The sequence below is a fragment of the Podarcis muralis genome, chromosome W (assembly GCF_964188315.1).
Source record: "Podarcis muralis chromosome W, rPodMur119.hap1.1, whole genome shotgun sequence".
NCBI classification, from domain to species: Eukaryota; Metazoa; Chordata; class Lepidosauria; order Squamata; family Lacertidae; genus Podarcis; species Podarcis muralis.
This window is the reverse complement of record NC_135674.1, coordinates 23559723-23582333: the sequence shown is the minus strand read 5'-3', so window position 1 is coordinate 23582333 and position 22611 is coordinate 23559723. Positions and strand designations below refer to the sequence as shown.

Here is a 22611-nt window from a genome sequence, read left to right as displayed (position 1 = left end):
TCTTTCTTCAGAGGGGTCATCAATATATATTTTATTAAACACAGTATTTTTTTCTTTACAAAAGTAACTCAAAGCCACATAAGTAAGCAAACCCTTTAAAGACAGCATAAAACAAAACAAAAATCTAAGACAATCCTATTTTTAAAAGGGCAGGATTAAAACATTCTACCTAGTCCACAGATAATTTAGAAGTCAAGTCCTGACAGAAGAAATGTTTTTGCCTGGCACCTAAGGGTATATAATGATGGTGCTAGGCAAATCTCCTTGGGGAGATCATTTCTACAAGCAGGGAGCCACCACTGAAAAGGCACCATTCTCATACTACCACTCTCTAGACCTCCTGTGAAGGGGGCACATGAAGAAAAGCCTCAGATGACGATTCTGGGTCAGTTCATATGGGGAGAGGTGATCCTTGAAGTATTAAAGTCCTGAGCCAGATAATGTATTAATTTAAAAAGCACTGAACAACTGAGGTTTATGGAACTTGAGTTCCTGAACCCTTCTATCCTAGCTTGATCACCGAGATCATCTGTATGAGCATCATTGGTCATTCCCCAAGTTTATGAGGCTCATTTGATGAGAAATCGAGCCTTGAGTGTAATTGGCTCAGTCTTATGGAATGCTTTTCCAACCCAACAGAGATTGGCACCTTCTGTACCAACTTTTAACTGCCTGCTGCAAACCTTTCTATTTTGCCAAGCCTTATGCAGTCAATTAAGAATGCATCCTTCTGCATTGGTTACTTGATGTCTTTTTAATTTTCTAATATAGTTTTTATTCTATAACATGTTTTATTTCTCTAAACTGCATATATAATGACAGCAGTGTCTATAAATTTTTTTTATAAATAAAGCTTTATAGGTTAGTGACAACACTTTGAATTGGATATGCTTGTGGGTGGCAAAGCTCCCCCCCCCCCCCAGCAACCTTCCCTGGAGCCCATAGGTGCCTGCCTCACCAAAGTGATTATCATAGCCAATAGAGGTGTGCACTTGATTGCAGGATGTGTTTGTGTTGGCAAAGTTGTCCCTGCCCCACCCACCAATTTTATCTAATTCCTGCATTATAGGGTGTTGAACTGGATGACTGTTGGGGGTCCCTTCTAATTCTATGAATACTTGTTTGAGTGTATTCTGTCCACCTGATAAATTCGGGAGCTGAAGACTCTTCTGGGATGAATTAGAAGTGGCCCTAATATATTGCAAGACAATGTATCCTAAGGCAGTCCTAATTGTGTGTGGTGACTTTAATGCATGGGTAGGCTTGAGCCCAAATGACAAGGAAAACAATCATTGCCTGGATGGCAATGAAGCTTTTTTACCTGAGCACTACTCCATGGATAAAATGATCAACAAAGAAGGTAAAAAGCTAGTTGAACTAATGTCCTGCTTGCAGCTGACATGCTTGCATGGTAGTCCATGGGACAAATAAAATGGTTACTTTACTTTCCTCAATAGCAGAACAAGAAATGTTACTGACTACATTTTCTGTCTTTCAAAGGTATTGCCGTTAGGGTTCAGTTATGTTTTAGATTGACCAGAAACTGATCACCTACCTATCTTCCTGTCCATTTCCCTTTCAGTCCCTCAGTTGCCCATTCCATCAAATTATTTGGCAGAGGGAACAGTATCTATGGGCAAACATTTAAAGTGGTATACCTCAGTTGAACATTCAGATCAGGCCCATTTGAACAGCTCCCATTGCTAGCATGTTCACCAGAACACGGTTAATGGACATTTAGATCCCGTTGAAGGCATCATGTCTATTTTTTGTAGATTTAAGACCACTTTTATCTAAACCAGGTCACTCATCTAGTAAGGCTTTTGGCAAACCTGGGTGGGTACACTAATGAGTGCAGGCAAGCAAAAAGGAATTTGGCTCAACTAACTAGGAGGGCAAGACAGACACAGACAACAGCTACCGTATTTTTTGCTCCATAGGGTGCACCGGACCATAGGGCGCACCTAGTTTTTACGGGGGGGGGGGGGGATAAAGAAAAAAAATTATTTCCCCCCCAGCCCCAAAGAGGCTGCAAGCTCCGAAGGCTTGCGGATAGCTGCCTGAAGCCTGGAGAGTGAGAGGGTTCGGTGCACACCGACCCCTCTCGCTCTCCAGGCTTCAGCGAAAGCCTGCATTCGCCCCATAGGACGCACACACATTTCCCCTTCATTTTTTTTATATAATATTTTTATTCATTTTCAAATACAAGTTTATATAACAATATCAAAATTTATCACATAACCTTCTTTTTTTTTTTACTTCCCCCAGCTTCTCTGCCAATCTTCCGTTTTGTTTTATTCACACATTTTCTAATTTTAATATTGCCTTTAAAATATAACCTCCCCAATCTTATTCCCTTTTTTACAATATTCCTCAAATTTTCACAGAACATCTTGAAAACCTACAAGCGTTGTCCATCACATATACTTTTCAGATAATCTGTAAATTTCCCTCCGTGCTCGGTGAACTTCTGGTCTCGCAAATATCGAATCTTCCCCGTTAGTTTATCCAGTTCTGCAAAGTCCGTCAATTTCAATCTCCATTCTTCCACTGTTGGTAATTCTTCCTGTTTCCATTTTTGGGCCATGAGTATTCTCGCCACTGTTACTGCGTATTGGAAATGTCTTTTTTACATATTTCATTTCCTACAATTCCTAAAAGAAAGGCCTCCGGTTTCTTAACAAATGTATATTTCAACATCTTTTTCAATTCATTATAAATCATTTCCCAGAAGCCTTTCACCTTTTTACATTCCCACCACATATGGTAAAATGTCCCTTCTTTTTCTTTACACTTCCAACACTTATTACACGTTTTGTACATTTTTGCAAGTTTTACTGGTGTGATATACCATCTATATACCATTTTCATAACATTTTCCTTTAACGCAGTACATGCCGTAAATCTTAATCTTTCATTCCATAATTTTGTCCAGTCATCAAATTGTATATTATATCCAAAATCTCTGGCCCAATGTACCATCACCGATTTAACTTCTTCGTCTTTTGTATACCATTCCAGCAGCATTTTATACATTTTTGATAAGATTTTATAATCATTACTTAGTATTTCTGTTTGGAATTTTGAATCTTTTTCCACATACCCACACTCTTTAATACCCTTTTTAAACATTTCATTAACCTGATAATAATGCAACCAATCATATACATACTCTTTTACCTCTTCATATGGTTTTATTTTCCATTTCCCTCCTTCTTTAATTATCAACTCTCCATATGTTATCCATCTCCCCCTCATATTGATCTTTTTAACACTCATCACCTCTAATGGAGATAGCCAGTGAGGAAGTTTTGGTTCTAATAGGTTTTTATACCTATCGCATATTTCTATAAGAGATCTACGGAAAATGTGGTTTTTAAAACCTTTATGTACTTACTTCTTTTCACACCATAAATATGCGTGCCAACCAAATCTGTTGTCAAAACCTTCCAAATCTAACAACTCTCCATTTTCTAATTTTATCCACTCTTTTACCCAACAGAGGCATCATAATATAGTTTCAGATCTGGCAGAGCAAAGCCCCCTCTTTCTTTCGCATCCGTTAATAACTTAAATTGAATTCTTGGCTTCTTACCCTGCCAGATATACCTTGAGATTACTCTTTGACATTCTTTAAATATTGATGCCCCCTTGATTATAGGAATTGTCTGAAACAAAAATAACATCTTTGGCAGCACACTCATCTTTATTGTTGAAATTCTCCCCCAAAATGATAACTTCATCCTTCCCCACACCTCCAGATCTCTTTTTATTCCATTCCACACTGGTATATAATTATTCTGAAACAGATCAATACTCTTAGGGGTTAACCATATTCCCAAATATTTGATTTTCTTTACCACTTCTATCTCTATTTGTTGTTGCATTGTTTCTATCATCTCTTGATTCATATTTTTTGCGATTATTTTAGTCTTTTTCTTATTCAGTATAAACCCTGCCACTTGACCGAACCTCTAATATATTTTTTTACACTTTTCAGTGGTTCTTCCACTGTTAGTACCAGATCATCGGCAAAAGCTTTAACCTTATATTCATTTTGACCTACTGTCACCCCTTTTATTTCTCCATTCTTCCTTATTGATTTCAGAAAGACCTCCAGTACCAAGATGAATAACAATGGGGAAAGAGGACACCCCTGCCTTGTACCCTTGGTTATTCTTATATCTTCTGTAGTAATATTATTTACTATCAACTTTGCTCTCTGTTCTGTATATATAGCCTTTATTCCGTTAAAAAATTCTTTTCCCACATCCATCAATTCCAAATTTTTTAACATAAATTGCCATGATATATTATTGAAGGCCTTTTCTGCGTCCACAAATATTAACATAGCTTGTCTTTCATCTGCCTGCCCGGAAGAAAACCCGCTTGATCTTTGTGTATAATTTCTTGTAATACCTTTTTCATCCTCATTGCCAATATACTTGCAAAGATTTTATAGTCTGTATTCAACAATGAAATAGGCCTATAATTTTTAACTTGTGTTAAATCGGAATCTTGTTTTGGAATAAATGTGATAAAGGCTTCTTTCCAGGTTTCCGGGATTTCTCTTTCTTTCATAATGTTATTCATAACTTCTTTCATTGGTACAAGTAGGATGTGTTTCATTTCTTTATAGTAACTTGCCGTAAATCCATCTGGTCCTGGAGCTTTCCCTTTTTTCAATTCTTTTATTGCCTCTTTTATCTCTTCAATTTCTATTGGGGCATTCAGTCTGTCTTTTTTTTTCTGTCGGGATCTTCTGCACCTCTTTTTCTTTTAAAAATCTTTCTATTTTCCTCATATTATTCTTTTCTCTACTTTTGTATAGATGTCTGTAAAAGTCCAAGAATCCCTTTCTAATCCCTTTCGGATCATCTATTTCTGTACCTTCAATGATGATTTTATTAACAGTATTCTGTTCCTTCCTTTTCTTAATCTGCCACGCCAGCCATTTTCCTGATTTATTAGCGAATTCAAAGTTCCTTTGTCTCATTTTTTTAATATTCCATTCCACTTCTTTATTTATTATCATTGCAAATTGTGTTTGCAAAACCTTTATACTCTGTCTTATTTTCAAATTGTTAGGTTTTTTTTATTAATTTTTGTTCATTCTCCATTATTTGCTTTAAATTTTCCTTTTTTCCTTTCTCTCTGCTTTTATTTTTCAATGAATTCTGCTGGATAAAAAATCCTCTCATCACAGCTTTGCTGGCATCCCATACTGTCTTCATTTTCGTGCCCTTGTTACAATTATTTACAAAATAGTCTGTCAAATACTTTGGTGCCCTGTTAATGATTTTTTGATCATCTAGAAGGTAATCATTAATTCTCCATCTGAAGGTTCTTTCCTCATATCCTTTTATTTCAAATTTTATTGCACTGTGATCCGAAATTACTCTTGGTTGAATTTCAATATCCAATATTCTCGGAGTTAATGCATTGGATACCCATACTTGATCTATTCTTGACATTGATTGATTTGACTCAGAGTGAAATGTGAACTCCTATCCCAACGGGTGTCTAAGTCTCCAAATGTCTATTAAATTACAATTCTTTGTCATCGGGAAAAAAAGTCTTAGGTAATTTTCCATCCTTACTCATCCCTGTTGCTCTCAGTCTGTCCATTTCCATTGACACCACTCCATTCATATCTCCCATTATTATAATCTTTTGGTCCATATATTCAAACAATTTTTCTTCTAAATTTTTATAAAAATCAGTCTTATTACCATTAGGTGCATAGATCCCAACAATTATTAATTTTTCTCCTTGCCATTTGATCTGGACTGCAATAACTCTTCCCCCTTCATCTTTGAAAATTTGCTGAGTTTCAGTTTTGTTTCTTATATACAATACCACTCCTCTCTTTTTGTCTTTGTCAGAAGATATAAATTCATTTCCTAATCTTTTATTAATCAAAACTTTTCTATGTCTTCTTGCCACATGAGTTTCTTGTAAACATATAATGTCTAAGTTTTTCTTTTTCAAATATTGTTCAATTTTATTCCATTTTTTTATTGTTAATCCCATTAATATTCCAAGTCCATAATTTCAACGCCATTTTAACCTCTTATTAAAATTTTTATTTTTTATTACAAATTTTATAATCTTTCTTTCTCTTCATCTTCTTCTTCTTCCATTTTTTTCTGTCTTCTTCCTCCTCCAATTCCGAACCTCCTGCTCCTGCTTCTGCACCTCTTACTTCTTCTTCATCTATTCTTAACTCCTTGTATCTTCTCAGAAATTTGTTTGTTTCCTCTGGGTTCGTATATCTGTGTTTCTTGCTTTTATAGAAAAAGGAGATTCCTTCCGGAAATTCCCATCTAAATTCTATCTTGTTTCTCTTGAGAATTTGCACCATTGGTTTATATGGGTCTCTCCGTTTCAGCAACCTGATTGGGATGTCTTTAAAGATAATTATGTAATTCCCTTCAATATTCAATCTCTTCTCTCTATTCTTTTGTAATATCATATTTCTCATTTCTCTATCCTTAAATGTAATCAAACAATCACCTGGAAATTTCCTTGGCTTAGTTGTTCTTACCTTCATTCGGAATGCGTTTTGCACTGCACTGCTTTTGCCACCTCTTCTGTCTGCAGCTCCAACCATTGTGCTATCCCTTCTATCAGTTTCTCTTTAATATTTTCACCTTGCGTCTCCGGCACAGATCTTAACCTTAGGTTAACTTCTCGTTGCCTGAGTTCATTCATGGCAACCACATCCCACACCTCCTGTGATTTATTAATTTCCGACATCCCTGTTTTAATTTTTTCCTCCTCTTTTTTCACTTCTTTCAATTCCAACTTTGTCCTTTTCATCCCCTCTTCTAAAGTTTGTGTTCTCTTAGTTACGTCCTTTAATTGCCCTTTCAATTCATTTACTGCTACATCAACTTTTTTATCCATCTGTCCAATCCTTTTATCCACTTGTTCTAAGTTAGTCTCTATAATCTTTTCACTTTGCTTTATATCATTTTTTATTTCGGCAAACATTTTCAATATTTCTCCTTTAAAATCTGGTTCCTGTTTAGAGCCTCTCCTTTCCATCGGTGTTCCTCTCCCACTCACTTTCTTCTGTAAATTAGTCATTTTGATTACATTCCCTTCAAGGCCCTTCCGATTCCTTCCCAAAAATCAAACAATACAATATCAAACAATAGAAAGAGTACCCAAATACAAAGAGAGAGAAGGGGCCCAACACCACCAGAGTCAGTGGGAGCAATCTTCTTACCACTTTCGTGGCTACTGACTTCCAATTCCCAACAATATTCCCAATTTTAAATTATATATTCAATTTACAACCCAAAGGACCCCAAAACAAATCTTCTTGCCTCTTGAATGGCTAACAGTTTCCAATTTTCGACAGTATTTCAGGCAAAATCTTAAATTCTTATTGTTGAAGAAAAATAAAAACTTATCTTCTTGCCACCAATTAGGCTAATCCACCAAGTCAGCAAACCACAAAAATCAAATTATGTCCTTATGAATTTTTGAATCCAAATGTTGAGAGTATTGAAAACGTTGAAAAAGATAAACATATGCAGAAAAAGAATGGCCAAATAATATGGTAATTAAAAAATAAAAATAAAAGGTTTGCGGATAGCTGCCTGAAGCCCGGGGAGCGCAGCGGGAGTTGGCGCTGCGCTCCCCGGGCTGCAGGCTGCTTCCCGCAAGCCTTCAGGAACTCACGCCGGGCTCCGAAGGCTTGCGGATAGCTGCCTGAAGCCTGGAGAGCGAGAGGGGTCGGTGCACACCGACCCCTCTCGCTCTCCAGGCTTCAGCAAAAGCCTGCATTCACTCCATAGGACGCACACACATTTCCCCTTCATTTTTGGAGGGGAAAAAGGGTGTCCTATATAGCGAAAAATACGGTAATTTGGAAACTTTTGCTTTTTATCATTCAAATTATAAGGGACTACTAAGGGGGGGGGAGGTCATTCATGATTATTCAGTGGAAAGAGTTGGGAATGCCCGCCTTGGATAGAAATGATAGACATTTCTGAAATTTGATCTCAGACACAGGTTTTAATCCTATGTTAGATGCTTGCATCTCTGCTAATACCTGGTGTATTTACTTCAGTAATATCTTTGAAAGTGATTGTGACAGCTGTCCTAATGGACCAACTACTACTCAGGACTGGTTAATGTTGTTACCAGAATGGCCCCCAGTCTCAGAACAAGTAGTAAGCGATCTTATAGGTGCTTTAGTGAATAATAAAGCTCCTGGAGAGACCATGATCCCATCAGAGGTTTTGAAGAACAACTCTGATTGGTGGTCTCTTCTTCTAGCAAAATTATTTTTGTATATAAACTGTACTAGCACTTTCCCTGAGGGCTGGAAGCAGAGTGTAATCATTCCAATCAACAAGAAAGGTGATAAACATAGCCCCCAGAACTATCGGCCTATTAGCTTATTGGATATCAGCTCTAAGATATATAGCCACTACCTTCTTCACAAACTGACAAGTTGGGTGGAAGAAAACAATATATTGCATCAGGAACAAGCTGGGTTTAGGAAGGGCCACAGTACAATCAATTTTTTGTATTGCAGCATCTAATCTATAAATACACTAGTTTTCCTTCCAAACGGTTTTTTGCTACGTTTATTGACGTATCAGCATTTGATACAATTAATAGGAATCTTCTGTGGGGTAAACTTGCGAGGACTAACATCTACAAAAGTTTGTTACAGTCAAACCTCAGTTGTTGAATGTAATCCATTCCGGCAGACCATTTGACTTGGAAACTTTTGACAACTGATCGGTTTCAAGAGCTTCTTGCACTCAGGTGGAAGCCACGTTGGACATTCGAGTTCCAAGAAATGTTAGAAAACTGGAGCATTTACTTCTGGATTTTTGGCTTTCAGGAACTGAAATGTTTAAAAATGGAGCCCTTCAAGAACCAAGGTTTGACTGTACTCCTAATACCGGAGTTACATACTAATACAACCATAAGGCTAAGGATCAGTACAGATGGAAGGTTGACGAAGGAAATCAGTACTAATAAAGGAGTCAGACAAGGTTGTCTGCTAGCACCACTCTTATTTAACCTCTATATTAATAATATTGTAACAAAGTTAAACCACCCTGATCAATTTCCTCCTTCAATTGGGAATCATAAAACAGCAATTCTGATATATGTAGATAATATTGTATTACTATCTTTGAATAGAATAGGGATGAGGAGAAGCCTGAAAAAACTAAACAAGTTTTGCCCATCAGAGAAACTCAGAATAAATTACACAAAATCAAAGGTGACTATCTTTGGCAAACGCACCCCTAAGTTTAATTGAAATCTAGGTGGCAACAAAGTAGATCAGGTTCCCTCCTTTGATGAGAAAAATTCATGAAAACTTCAGCTACAAAACATAATAGCAACAGTACAGAAGTCAGCCTATGCTATACTGACTTTTTTTTATTCTAAAGGTGGCAGGCTGGTAATTCCAGCCCTAAAAGGCTATTTAGGGAAACTAGTAGCTCAAATGCAGTATGGTATTGAAATTTGGGGGATAAATCACAACAACCTGAAAGACCTGGAAGTGTGCCAGAATGTGTGCTGGCAGTACCTCCAGGTACCCTGGCTGCTTTCCTCAGGACAGAGACAGGCATGGTGTCTGTAAAAACTAGGGCGGAGATGGCTGCTCTTTCGTAGTATAAAAAGGTCCCGGATATGTCAGAGGACCGTTTGCCTAGACACTGCCTGGAAGACCAATGGCAGAAGGGTGGTTGGGCCAAGCTAGCACAAGATTTGCTAGTCTCAAAAAACCTGACAAGACATTTTTGTATTCCCATGAGTTAAAAGACTGCTCAGGAATTGGATCTATAAGCAGGATAATGAGCAAGATTTATCTTTAATCTATATCTCAAAATTCTCCCATTGGTACCATTTGCTGAAATCTAACCGCACCAGAGCCCAATATTTGCAGACACTTACCTTTGCCTCCCTGATAACTGCTTTTACAGCTCTCCGCTTTCAAACAATGCCCACATCAGTCTTAGATGGAAGATATAGGAAAGCTCCAAGACATTTAAGATTCTGTATTTGTGGGGTAGGTGAAGTAGAAGACCTTCCCCATTACATACCCCATTGTCAGCTCTATCAAAATCCCAGAAAGAGATTTTTGGAACAGATGTTGGCACTGCTACAGGGACAGACCCCTGAAGTGAAAATATGTTGGCTGTTATCTGACTGTGACCCACTTGTTACATATAAAACAGCCTTATTTGCAAAAGCCGCTAAAAGTATTTGTGCTAGTCCCATAAAAGGCAATCCTGTAGATTGTGCAGGGGATTGATTAATTTGATTTATTGTAAATGGTTGTTTATTTCTGGATCTTTCTTAATAGGTTTTGTTGGATTTGCAGGTTTTGTAACGGCTTTTAGTCAAAAACAATACGTGATTGATACACAATTATATGAATGCACCATGAGCACAAGCATTTAAATGCAAAGTGAAAGTGGGAGAGGGTGGTAGAGCAAAAATTCCTTGCCTGCTTCTTCCTCTCTCCCCACCCCACCCCCCTTTTCGTTTTACTGTCACTTGCCTTCTGCTTATGGAGTTATCAGGAAAAGCTGGCCAAGCCATGTCACTTACGGTAACTACATGAAAGTCCAAAGCTCCAGGGGAGTTCCTATTGCTTATCCCTGCTTTTTTCCACCCCCACTCCCCACCATTTTCATAGCCTTTCTGTCTGTTTTGGCATTTTCATTTATTTTTTGTGGCATTTTCTCTTTTCTCTCCCCATTGCACTGCCATTGGCACTTTTGCAGGAACGAACAGGCGTGAAAATGATTATGATCCAAGACGGTCCTTTGCCAACTGGAGTAGATAAACCTCTCCGGATTACTGGAGACGTTTTTAAAGTACAGGTATGTATCGAAGAGGATTTGCCATTATGCTGATATAACATTAGGAGGATTTGCAATAATGGCACAGTTGGACTGCTGTCGGTCTGTCTCTCTCTCTCACACATGTACACAATGATGGTGGCAGGGTGGAGTACCTCAAGCATATGGGCCAAGCAGTCCTTTTTCCCATTTGCATCTGCCACACACCATCTTTACATTGGTAACCCACTCAAATAGAGTTTGGTCAAGGAAAGGAAAGGAAACCAGTGCAAATCCTTGCGCTGCTGGTGAGGAGGGGTGTTGTCAGGCTGCCAGAAAAGCCCTGCCAGCCGTTATCTGAAGCTGTAAATTAGAAGCGGGCAAGTTAATTGGCAGCAATTTTATTGCTCAACACTCAGCGTGTTGCAGTAGTAGAGCGTGTTGCAGTAGTCCAAGCGGGAGATAAGCAGAGCATGCACCACTCTGGTGAGACAGTCTGCGGGCAGGTAGGGTCTCAGCCTGTGTGCCAGATGGAGCTGGTAGACAGCTGCCCTGGACACAGAATTCACCTGTGCCTCCATGGACAGCTGTGAATCCAAAATGACTCCCAGGCTGCACACCTGCTCCTTCAAGGGCACAGTTGCCCCATTCAGGACCAAGGAGTCCCCCACACCCACCCGCTCCCTGTCCCCCAAGAACAGTACTTCTGTCTTGTCAGGATTCAACCTCAATCTGTTAGCCGCCATCCATCCTCCAATTGCCTCCAGACACTCACACAGGACCTTCACCGCCCTCACCGGTTCTAATTTAAAAGAGAGGTAGAGCTGGGTATCATCCGCATACTGATGAACACCCAGCCCAAACCCTCTCATGATCTCTCCCAGCAACTTCATATAGATATTAAAAAGCATGGCGGAAAAAAACGGAACCCTGAGGCACCCCACAAGTGAGAGCCCAGGGGTCTGAACACTCATCCCTCAACACCACTTTCTGGACACGGCCCAGGAGGAAGGAGCGGAACCACTGTATAACAGTGCCCCCAGTTCCCAGTCCCTCTAGACGGTCCAGAAGGATGTTATGGTCGATGGTATCAAAGGCCGCTGAGAGATCCAGCAGAACTAGGAAGCAGCTTTCACCTTTGTCCCTAGCCCGCCGGAGATCATCAACCAACACGACCAAGGCAGTTTCAGTCCCATGATGAGGCCTGAATCCCGACTGGAAGGGATCCAAATGGTCTGCTTCTTCCAGGCGTGCCTGGAGTTGTTCAGCAACCACCCGCTCAATCACCTTGCCCAAGAACGGAAGATTTGAGACTGGGCGATAGTTGGCCATATTGGCCAGGTCTAAAGATGTTTTTTTAAGAAGCAGTTTAATGACCGCCTCTTTCAGCGGGTCTGGGAAGTCTCCCTCACAGAGGGAAGCATTCAGCACCCTGCAGAGCCCATCGCCCAGCCCTTCCTGGCTTGCCTTTATTAGCCAGGATGGGCAAGGATTAAGGAGACAGGTGGTTGGCTCTTCATGAAATTGCAATACAGTTGAAAGAGACCCAGTGTGGTGTGCTGGACAAAAGTGTTGGGCAAGGAGTTACCAGTTGCTGGCAACAGCAGGAGAGGAGAGTGCTCTTATGCTTGGGTTCTCCTTGCAGGCATCCACAAGCATCTGGTTGGCTACTGTGAGAACAGGATGCTGGACTAGATGGGCCATTGGCCTAATCCAGCACAGCTCTTCATATATTCTTAGGTGAGGGGAGCCCCAGGTCCAAAACACTCCCCACCCCAGCCATGAAGCTTGTTGGAGAACCTTGGGCCTGCCTAACTCCAGCAGCTATGTTCTACTTCTGCTGTCAGAGGCAGTATGCTTCTAATACCTGTTGCTGGAGACCGCAGGAGGTGCAAGTAGTATTATGCTTCCTGAAGAGGCAAGGATAATTTTTTTTTTGTGGGGATCTAACAAAACTAGTCATCAACCTGTTTTCCTCCTTCTGCATTTGAACAGCAAGCAAGAGAGATGGTACTGGAGATCATTCGAGAGAAAGACCAGGCAGACTTCAGGGGCATACGCAACGAATTCACTTCCAGAATGGGCGGAGGCAGCATAGAGGTGTGGATTTATCTTATATGTTATAGACCCAAAGGGACATCTAGTCCAATTCCCTGCAATACAGGAATCTTCTCCCTAGGGAAAAAAGTGAAGTTGAGAGATGGTTTTATGTTATTTTATTTATTGATTTATACATGCATACATGCATATTGTGCATATTTGCACAGCTTTAGGAGGCTGAAGTAATTACTCATTTATTTAAAATGATGCTTTCCTGGGCAACCAGCCTGGAGCCGCTGACAGTACTCTGACAGATTGTCCCAAGTCCTCTTTAATTGCCAGTTAAGTCATAAATCATGACAAACAGGGCAGGAGCTCCCAGGGTGCAGGCTGCCAAGACTGATAACTGAAAGTAGCAATTTCAATGCCTTTTACAACAAAATTTAACGCTGAGAGCACACGTAGAACAATTAACAATGGCTGTCAACTCTCAACATGCAGAAATGGCCAGGATGGTGGGAGAAACCCAGAGACGGTCAATGAGACACACACACACACACACACACCGATTCCCCCATTGAAGTTCAGTGGACAGACCTCTGAGTTGCTTGGGTTGAAAGCGAACATGGAAATGTTTTTGAAGGTGAGGCAAGATGACTTTTTGTCAGACCAGGAGCGTGTGTTTTTAGTTATTAATCTTCTGGAAGGAGCCGCCAGATGCTGGGTGATTACCTTACTAATTAATCAATACCCTTTTTGTTGAGGTTGAACAACAAATTATGGCTCATCTCTATTCCATGTCCCAGGACCCGCAGCAGAAACCTGCAAATACATGAAAGCTAATTAAGCTGAAGCAGGGGTCTAACTCAGTAATGGAGTACAGTACATAGTTCAGTTTGCTGTCGAAGGAGCTAGCGTGGGATCATGATTCCTTGATAGCTATTTACCGTGCAGGGCTGAGTGAAAGCCTGCTAATAGATAATTTATTATGGTCAAAGACCAGCTCACACAACACAATAAAAACAGTGTTCATAAAGATAAAATATACAATTAGAGCAGATTGCAGCAATAGCTCATGAGTTAAAATTGAGATATATACGTACATACACCTGTACAACTGAGATTTGGGCTACCATAAAAATTGACCCTGAGGTACCCTAAAGGGTGACTTCAGCTTTTTTCCTAGTAAGCTATTTCATTCTAGAGGATGATCTGTGCCTACAAATCTGGGCGCAGAATCTGACTACCAGCCAGGTCATCTTGTGATCTTTGCCTACCTAAGTGGAGAGAATTAAGTTTAGACTTGTCTGAAAGATTGGCAAGCCTCTTCAGCAAAGGATCAATGGTGTCTCTACGAATCTCAGCATAAAAAGGACATCTAAAAATATATATGTTTGGGGCTTCCTTATTTCCCCTAATGGGCAGGCGCAAAGTCTCTGAGTACGAGACGTTTCTATAGGAGCCTTCCAGAACTGATGAGGGCAAGGCCGAGCTTCTAGGAAGAGTGAAAGCCCTTCTTGCATTTCTGGATGCAAGGAAAAATAGATATGTTGCTGGAGTGGCTACATATCTCCCGATTTCTATGATTTTATAATTGGGGACCCTTATACAGTCCTGTTGTCTCTCTGTGTCCATGATTCTTTGCCTAACCACGGATCTAGCTTGGCCCAGGCCCATAGTTATGAGGGTTTGGGGAGCAGGGCCCAGTTTCTGAAGAGTGTTTAAGACTGCTGTCTGCCAGCCAGACTGGCTCTGAGGAGTTTGGATTGCACTCTTTCAAGGGGAATGAACGAGGAGGGAGGTGGGCCCAGAAAGGATCCGTAAAGGAGCTGTGCCAATGTTTTGGCTTTATATAATTTTAGTGCCGTGGGGACATAAAAAACCCCTTGAGTTCTAAAAAATTTAAGGATAGCATTTGAAGATCTTTCTCCGGCACACTCATTTGAGTTAATATGAATTTTGTTTGATCCTGATGCCTGGACCACCATTCCTAAATAGTTCGAGATTTGTTCTAAATTTTGGCCTTGATGTTTCCAGTTTCTGAGCTTTGTTTTTTTCCCAAAAGCAAGAATTTTGGTCTTCTGATAATTTATTTTGAGGCATTCCATCTCACAATAGGCAGCTAATTTTCTTAGTGCTCTCCTAAGCCCTAAGGGGGTTCTGGATAGTATTACCGCATCGTCTGAATAAAGCAGAGCCGTGATATGCCGGTTTGTTAACTTTGGAGGGTGGAAGTCAAGGTTATGGAGAGTGGTTACCAAGTTATTTAAATAAAAATTAAATAATAAAGGGGCCAAAAGGCATCCTTGCCTAACACCCTTAAATGTTTTGATGGGATCTGTTAAATGCCCTAGCCGGCTGCACCTGACTCTAAGGGCCGTATTTGAATGTACTACCTGAATTAAATATAGTAGCCTTCTATCGATGGTAGTGGGCCAAAGCTTGTCCCAGAGTCTGGTTCTGGGAACTGAGTCAAAGGCTGCTTTTAGATCAACAAAGGCTGCATATAGTGAGGCCTGCCCTCCTGAGTTATATTTTTCTATAAGGTGTTGTAACGTTAGGCAGTGATCTAGCGTGGACCTGCCGGGTCTAAATCCCGCTTGTTCTGCTGCCAGAATGTCTTTATCCTTTAGCCACTCTGTGATTTTTTCCAGCAGGTGCTTTGTGTAGAGTTTGCTAATTACACTTAATAAGGTGATGAATCCCCTCTGTTGCCTTTTTTATAGAATGGAACGACTATGGCTGTGCCCCAGTCCCTTGGGATGCGGCCGGTATTGCCTATATGAGTGAAAAGAGTGGCTAGGAATGTGATGATTTCTGGACGTCCGGCACGCTTCCTTGCACCTCTGGACTTCGCAGCTTCTGGGAGAGTATCCCAAACAGCGGTGTGTGCCTTGTGTGGGTCCAGAAATAACAGTCCATATACAGCTTCTTCCTAATCTAAGAAGCGTTTTATTTACAGCAGAGAAATAAATCATCTGAGAGAACAAGCTGGCACGATTGACACTCTCAGACCAAAAACGAAAGTCACTTGGCTCACACACAAAGAACAATCCCCAGTGGGCAGGACGACACATAGAGCTATTGTTGTGGTTCTGGACAGTCAAGAGTTAACACTTCAGGAAACATTCTGATTCACTGGGTGCACTGCCCACATGACCGGGCATTTTCCTTTGATCTGTGCTCTCTGTGGGGGCTGAACTCTCTCTGGATAGCAGTCTTTCTGGGAATGTGAGCAAGGTAGTTTTGTTTTTGTTAGCGGCAGAAAGCTGCGAACATGCAGCTAGATTCTGTAGGTTTTTCTTTTCTGTTTGTTATGCTTCTAAATAAAGAGTGATAGATTAGAAGCACTGGTGTCGAGCTGATTTATTGAAGACACCACGTTGACACAGACAAGCCATTTTATGCTGCGTGTGAACTCTGCTATTATCCGGCAACTGAGAAGAGTGGCAGCGCATGGGCGCCATTGAAGTTTGTTAGAGTGGCAATAAATCAAATTTATTGCAGTGCCGTTGCAGCAGACTCAGTGGGTCAAAGGATTTACGACTCACAAACTTTAACAGCTATTAACCCTGTAAGCTCTGATTCTCCTCACAAGGAAAGGGGCCCACCAGTCAGCCTGTGATTTTAGCATTTCTGGAAGGATGCCATCAGGTCCAGGAGCTTTAGCCATTTCCAGTTGGTTTATATGCAGTTTCACTTCTATTTCCGAGACTGCCGGCCATTTAGCCAGCTGCTCTATTTCATGTTCCTGACTGGGATATTCAACATCCTCATACATAGCTTAAAAATAGGAGACCCAGTAGTCAGGTGGGATTTGTGTGGATAGAGGGGAAACAGCCTTGGGGGAGCCAGAGGTAACCAATTTCCAAAATAGTGACTGATTTTTTTCCCTTTGCCACGCTAATTAGAGTCGATGAGCATTTTCTGCTGCAGGCATATTTTTGGTGGGTTATTAGGGCTTTGTATTCTTTTTTTACAGTGCAGACAGAGAGATAGGCTTGTTGTCTAATAGCGTTATCAGCTGTCCGGGCAGCTTTATAGGCAGCTTGTAACGTTTTCTTGGCCTGGAAGCAGGTCTGATCAAATCAAGGTTTGTTTTCTGTTTTCTGTTAAAGAGGTGGGGTTTTAGGCGTTGAAGCAAGCACTCATATTCAACAAGGGGATCTTCTGGATAGAGGTTGCTCCAGGAGCCCTTTGTAGGTGTATATGGTTTTTCAGAAGCTAAAATCTCCTTAAGTTGGATGTCAAGTGCGGGGGTCCATTTAGCTCGACATCCAGGGTGCTCTAAAGCGATAATCTCTACAGGGTATATTGTTTTAAGAAATATTGTCTTGTTTTTGAGGGATGATACCTGCAGGTGTAATGGGAAGTGATCCCCTTCTACATATGGAAGCACTTTTAATCGCTCAGTTTTTGCTAATAATTCGCTATCGACCAATATGTAGTCAATTGTACTAGGTTTTGACCCTGACAGGAATGTATATTCCACAGGGATATCGCCTCTTGTGTGGCCATTTAGAATGTGTAAACTTAGCTGCCTGGAAAATTTGAAAAGGCAGGCGCCGGCGTAGTTTGAATATTGGTCCTTAGATAGCCCTGGGGTCTGGCGGGCTTCTGGTCTAGATGTCTCAGGAAACCCAATTTTTCACCTGTATTTGGTTGCTAAACTGGAGTCATCTGGCCCTAGCCTTGCGTTTAGATCACCCACCAGGAGGACCAGCCTGCTAATGTTTTCATCTGCTTGAGGTTTCCGGCCTGATGTCATGGCCATGATGGTTGAACTCTGCTGCCCTCTGGGCAGGGGAAAGCCAGGATTTATGAGGTAAAATTCCTGGCAATGCTCCTCAGGGGGTTCTGGTGAGTGCACAGTATCCCTCTGTGTTGCTTAATCCAACTTGAAAGGCAGAACGGGTGCGACCTGGGAAGTGTGTCCCTGTCATGGATGAACCTCCATTTCTGGCATGATCTATGATCGGTTCCTCAATAATTTGGAATATTGGCTTTAATTAAGGGGCGCTCCTGAAACAGCATATGATAATGGGCTGCAATTAATCAGCTGCCGAAAGGACTGGACTTGAGCTATGAAGGTATTTGAATGACTTTTTACAAGCACGAAAATCCTTGCAGCTGCCGGAATGGGAGGGAGAGGCAAGGCAATGTTTGTTATAATGATTCCTAAATGATATATTTCTCTCTTGACCCCCCTTGCAAAATGAAAAAATTGTGTGTAGTCACTATGTTTGCCTGATAATGAGGGAAGAAAGGGAAAACACTGATTTATACTCTACCAAGAGTTTCACAATGGTTTTATATACCTTCCCCTTTCAACCAAGGTTGAAATAGACAATATTGAAAATATCTTTGGACTGGAGTGGAAAAGAGACTAATTTGGTAAAACGAAGGACTGCTAATTATATCTAGCAGGAGTTTATTTATGTGACCCTGTTCTCTAACTGCGGGCTGAAGAAAATAATTCCTGGAGTTTTAATGGTGGAGCAGCCTTCTGTTGGGGAGTTATTTATAGCCCAGTAAGACCTTGAATAAAGCAGAGGAATGTGAATAGACAAAGGGTGACAGCAATGAATCATCTTTACACACCAGGCTCCCGGTTTCTGCGAATGGCAAAAAGGAGTGTGAGTCTGATCGTCTGACAGACTCGAGCCCCGCAGAGGTACAGGGGAAAGTGCCAAGGTGAGGCGCACCCCCTAAAATCCTTGAGAGTGTCCTCAGAGTGTCGAGAGGTCCAGCAGTCCACAAAACAGCTCTCCTGCGAACCTCAAACCCCTGTTCCGATAGGAACGGGGAGTGGGGAAGAACCGGTGATTGAGCCTGCAGATATGGCAGTATTGCAACTCCATGGGAGTGAAGCTTCAAACTCCTACTTGCAGCAGAGATCTTCCGAAAACTACATTTAAGACGACAGAAACATAAAGAAGATTAATTAATGGATCTAATTAGGCTGAATTCGGCGCTAGGCGGAGGAGTAAAAAGGAAGTCCATCCTTGTCTTCTGGGTAATTATCACCATGGAAACAACTTGCAAGTGAGAATGTTATTAATTTTATGTGACTCCATTAGATACACAGTATGTCTGCCGATGGGAAAGTTGGATTAAAAGCAACTGAAACCCATTCTTTACTACCTTTTATTGGATTTATAATGGAGAATTGTGGAGAGGACCGTGCACTAAAGTCGTAGGTGAATTCGAGCCCAGCAGAGAAAGCTTGAAACAATACTATTGACTTTTTTTTAGTTTATTTTGCGACACACCCACACCCACCATAAAAATACATAAACAAAAATAAAATGAACCAAAAACAAAGAGTTACAAATAAAACATAGTTACTTACAGAAATGTATACAAACAAATGGACAGCAATATAGATACTATATTTCATTTCTTCTTTTCTTCCAATTGACTTCCTTCATCCTCAACACGGTTCCCTTTTTGTTTTTGGTAAACTGTTTCCTTCTTAATTCATTATTACCTCTTTTTCTTTGTTTTTTTTGATTTACATGCTTTAATTTATTTTGCAGAAGTTAATCGAAACAAGTCCAAGTATTAATTTGAGGGCACTGCTTTTTAAGGTATTCTCTATATTTTTCCCAGTCTTTTTGATATCTTTGTGCTGATCCCTAATAGCTTTTGTCAATCTGGCCAATTTTATGTTATCAAATTATTTATCTTGCCATTCTTTTTTTTGTCAGTGTTATTCCCCCCCCCCCCCCCAATTTTTGGCAATTAATGTTCTCGTGGTCCCTGTGACATAAAGGATCCCCCCCCCCCCCCCGGCTATATCTGTATTGAGTATCCCCAATAAAAAAGCTTCTGTTTTCTTAATAAAGTTTTGTTGGAACATTTTCTTTAGCTCCTCATACACCATATCCCAGAAGCCTTTGATTTTATCACATGTCCCCCACATATGTATGAGTGTCCCCTCTACTTGATTACAGCTCCAACACAGATTTGATTTTGTTTTATACATTTTGCATATTTTGGTTGGTGTTAAATACCATCTATAAAACATCTTTATCAGATTTTCCTTTATCACTTCGCAAGCCGTAAATTTCCAACTTTCTTTCCATAATTTTTCCCATGATAATTCAGTAGTTTTACCTATATCCATAGCCCATCTAATCATTACCTCTTTTACTTGTTCGTCCTTAACCTCCCAGTCCAACAATGTTTCATATACTTTAGAAATTACTTTTGTCTTATTTTGTAATAACTCTTTGTCTCGTAATGAGATTTCATTTGTAAAGCCTCTTTTCTTGTCTGTCTTGCACACTTAATTTAATTGGTGATACTGAAGGAGAGGAAAAGTCAAGATGTTAGCTGAAAAGGAGGTGTAAGAAGGGGTTTTTTAAATCGAACACTACACAATAACACACAATTGATCAAAATAAAGGAATTGATAACTGACAACTTATGGACCTTAAATTTTTGTGGAATGTTAATGGGTCAAATAGCAAGATAAAAAGAAACAAGGTTGAACATCTCTTAAAAAGTAAATGGGATATAATATGTCTGCAAGAGGCACATGTAACTAGAAAATACAGAAAGGTGCTAATTAATAAAAAGCTGGGTGATGAATTTGTTTCCTCAGATGTGATTTAAAAAAAGAGGGTTAATCATTTATGCAACTCCAAAGCTAAACCCGGAGTATGTATTTAAAGATGAAGAAGGAAGAATGATGGCAATAAGGGTTAAAAAACAAAAAATTATTATAGTGGGAATATATGCGCCAAATGACAAAAAGACGAATTCTAAAAAAAAATGGAGGATAAATTATTAGAATATAGTGATGAAAACATCATACTAATGGGGGACCTAAATGGAGTCACTTCTTTGGAGATGGATAGAACAACACATGAGACGGGAGAATAAAGAAGGATGACTACCATTATTTTTTGCAACTAGTAGAAAATCTTGATCTGCAGGACATATGGAAGATTAAACGCCCAAATGAAAAGCAATTCATACACCACTCAGAAGCAAAAAAAACTTGGTGGGGAGAATAGACGCAATATAGGTATCCAAAGAATTATCAAAATGTAAGAAAGCCAAAATCCACTCAAAAACAATATCCGGCCATAATCCAGTTACGTTGGAAATGATGGGAGGAAGGAAAATATCAAGAAGATGGAGAATTAAAGAATCCATTCTTAATGATGAGAAAATATTAGAAAAGGAGAAGGTAACTTTAAAAGAATACTTTGATAATAACTTGAATAAAGGAACAGATATTAATATTGTATGGGACGCAAGTAAGGCAGTAATGTGAGGCTACTTTATCCAACAAAATATAATTCAAATAAAAGAGGGGGGTGGGATTGGAAAAACTGTTTGAGGAGATAAGGGAAAACAAGAAAGAACTAGCCAAGAATCCAAAAAAGGAGCTACCTTAAAAAAAAAAGTTTTTACAAACACAGCTTTCCATGATTTAGAACTACGAAATTAAACAAAAAATTTAAAAATTAAGACACTTTTTTTTTAGTTCACCAACAAGCCAGGCAGGTTACTTGCATGGCAATTAAAGAAAAAACAAAAGAGATTAATAGAGAAACTGAAAGAAGATGGGAAAATAGAAGACCCTAAAGTAATTAGTGAAATGCAAATTATTATAGAAAATTACAGTATATAAAGCAGAAGAGGAAGATGAAGAAGGGATGGAAAGATGCTTCGCACAGAATAAACTTCTGAGGATAGACATTGGAAAAGTCGAACAACTAAACCTTCCAATAACTATGATGGAGGTGCAACAAGCAATTTCCAAAGCAAAGACAGGGAAAGCATCAGGTACGGATGGCTTGCCGTTGGCGTATTATAAGAAATTAGAACACATACTAGCAGAACCAATGAAAACAGTATTGAACAGAATCTTAAAAGAAGAATGCCAAAATCGTGGGAAGATGCATTTATCACATTGATACCTAAGCAAGGAGTGGATCCGACATTAATCAAAAATTACAGGCCTGTATCATTATTGAAAAACGATTATAAAATATTTTCTGATATTCTTGCCAACAGATTAAAAAGATTTTGAATGAAATTATACATTAATAATAATAATAATATTTTTTTATTTATATCCCGCCCTCCCCAGCCGAAGCTGGGCTCAGGGCGGCTAACAACAATCAAAATAATCCAACATTCTAAAAACATTCATTATAAAATTAATTAAAATCAAATTAATGGCAACCATTAAGCAACATTCTGTGCAGATTGCCAGAGGAGGGGGTCAGGCTGCGGCCTGATCAAAGGCCTGGTGGAACAGCTCTGTCTTGCAGGCCCTGTGGAAAGATGTCAAGTCCCGCAGGGCCCTAGTCTCTTGTGACAGAGTGTTCCACCAGATCGGAGCCACAGCTAAAAAAGCCCTGGCTCTAGTTGAGGCCAGCCTAACCTCTCTGTGGCCTGGGATCTTCAGGATGTTTTTATTTGCAGACCGCAAATTTCTCTGTGGGACATACCAGGAGAGGCGGTCCCGTAGGTACGAGGGTCCTAGGCCGTATAGGGCTTTAAAGGTTAAAACCAGCACCTTAAACCTGATCCTGTACTCTACCGGGAGCCAGTGCAGCTGGTATAGTATCGGATGAATATGATCTCGCAGCGAAGACCCCATAAGGAGTCTCGCCGCGGCATTCTGCACCCGCTGGAGTTTCTGGGTCAGTCTCAAGGGCAGCCCCACGTAGAGCGAGTTACAATAATCCAGTCAGGAGGTGACCGTCGCGTGGATCAG

At 40.2% G+C, this 22611-nt stretch overlaps 1 protein-coding gene across 21 annotated transcripts in view; it reads left to right on the top strand.

The window, feature by feature from the left end:
• The window catches only part of LOC144326360 (far upstream element-binding protein 3-like), a 359673-nt gene that overhangs the window by 179348 nt on the left and 157714 nt on the right, over positions 1–22611 (top strand). For 20 of the 21 annotated variants that reach the window (XM_077922908.1, XM_077922914.1, XM_077922904.1 and 17 more), the window contains 2 exons: positions 10773–10871; positions 12825–12929. In XM_077922908.1, coding sequence (XP_077779034.1) covers positions 10773–10871; positions 12825–12929 — 204 coding nt within the window. The remainder of the gene's footprint in view (positions 1–10772; positions 10872–12824; positions 12930–22611) is intronic. The other variant, XM_077922900.1, reaches the window with a different exon arrangement.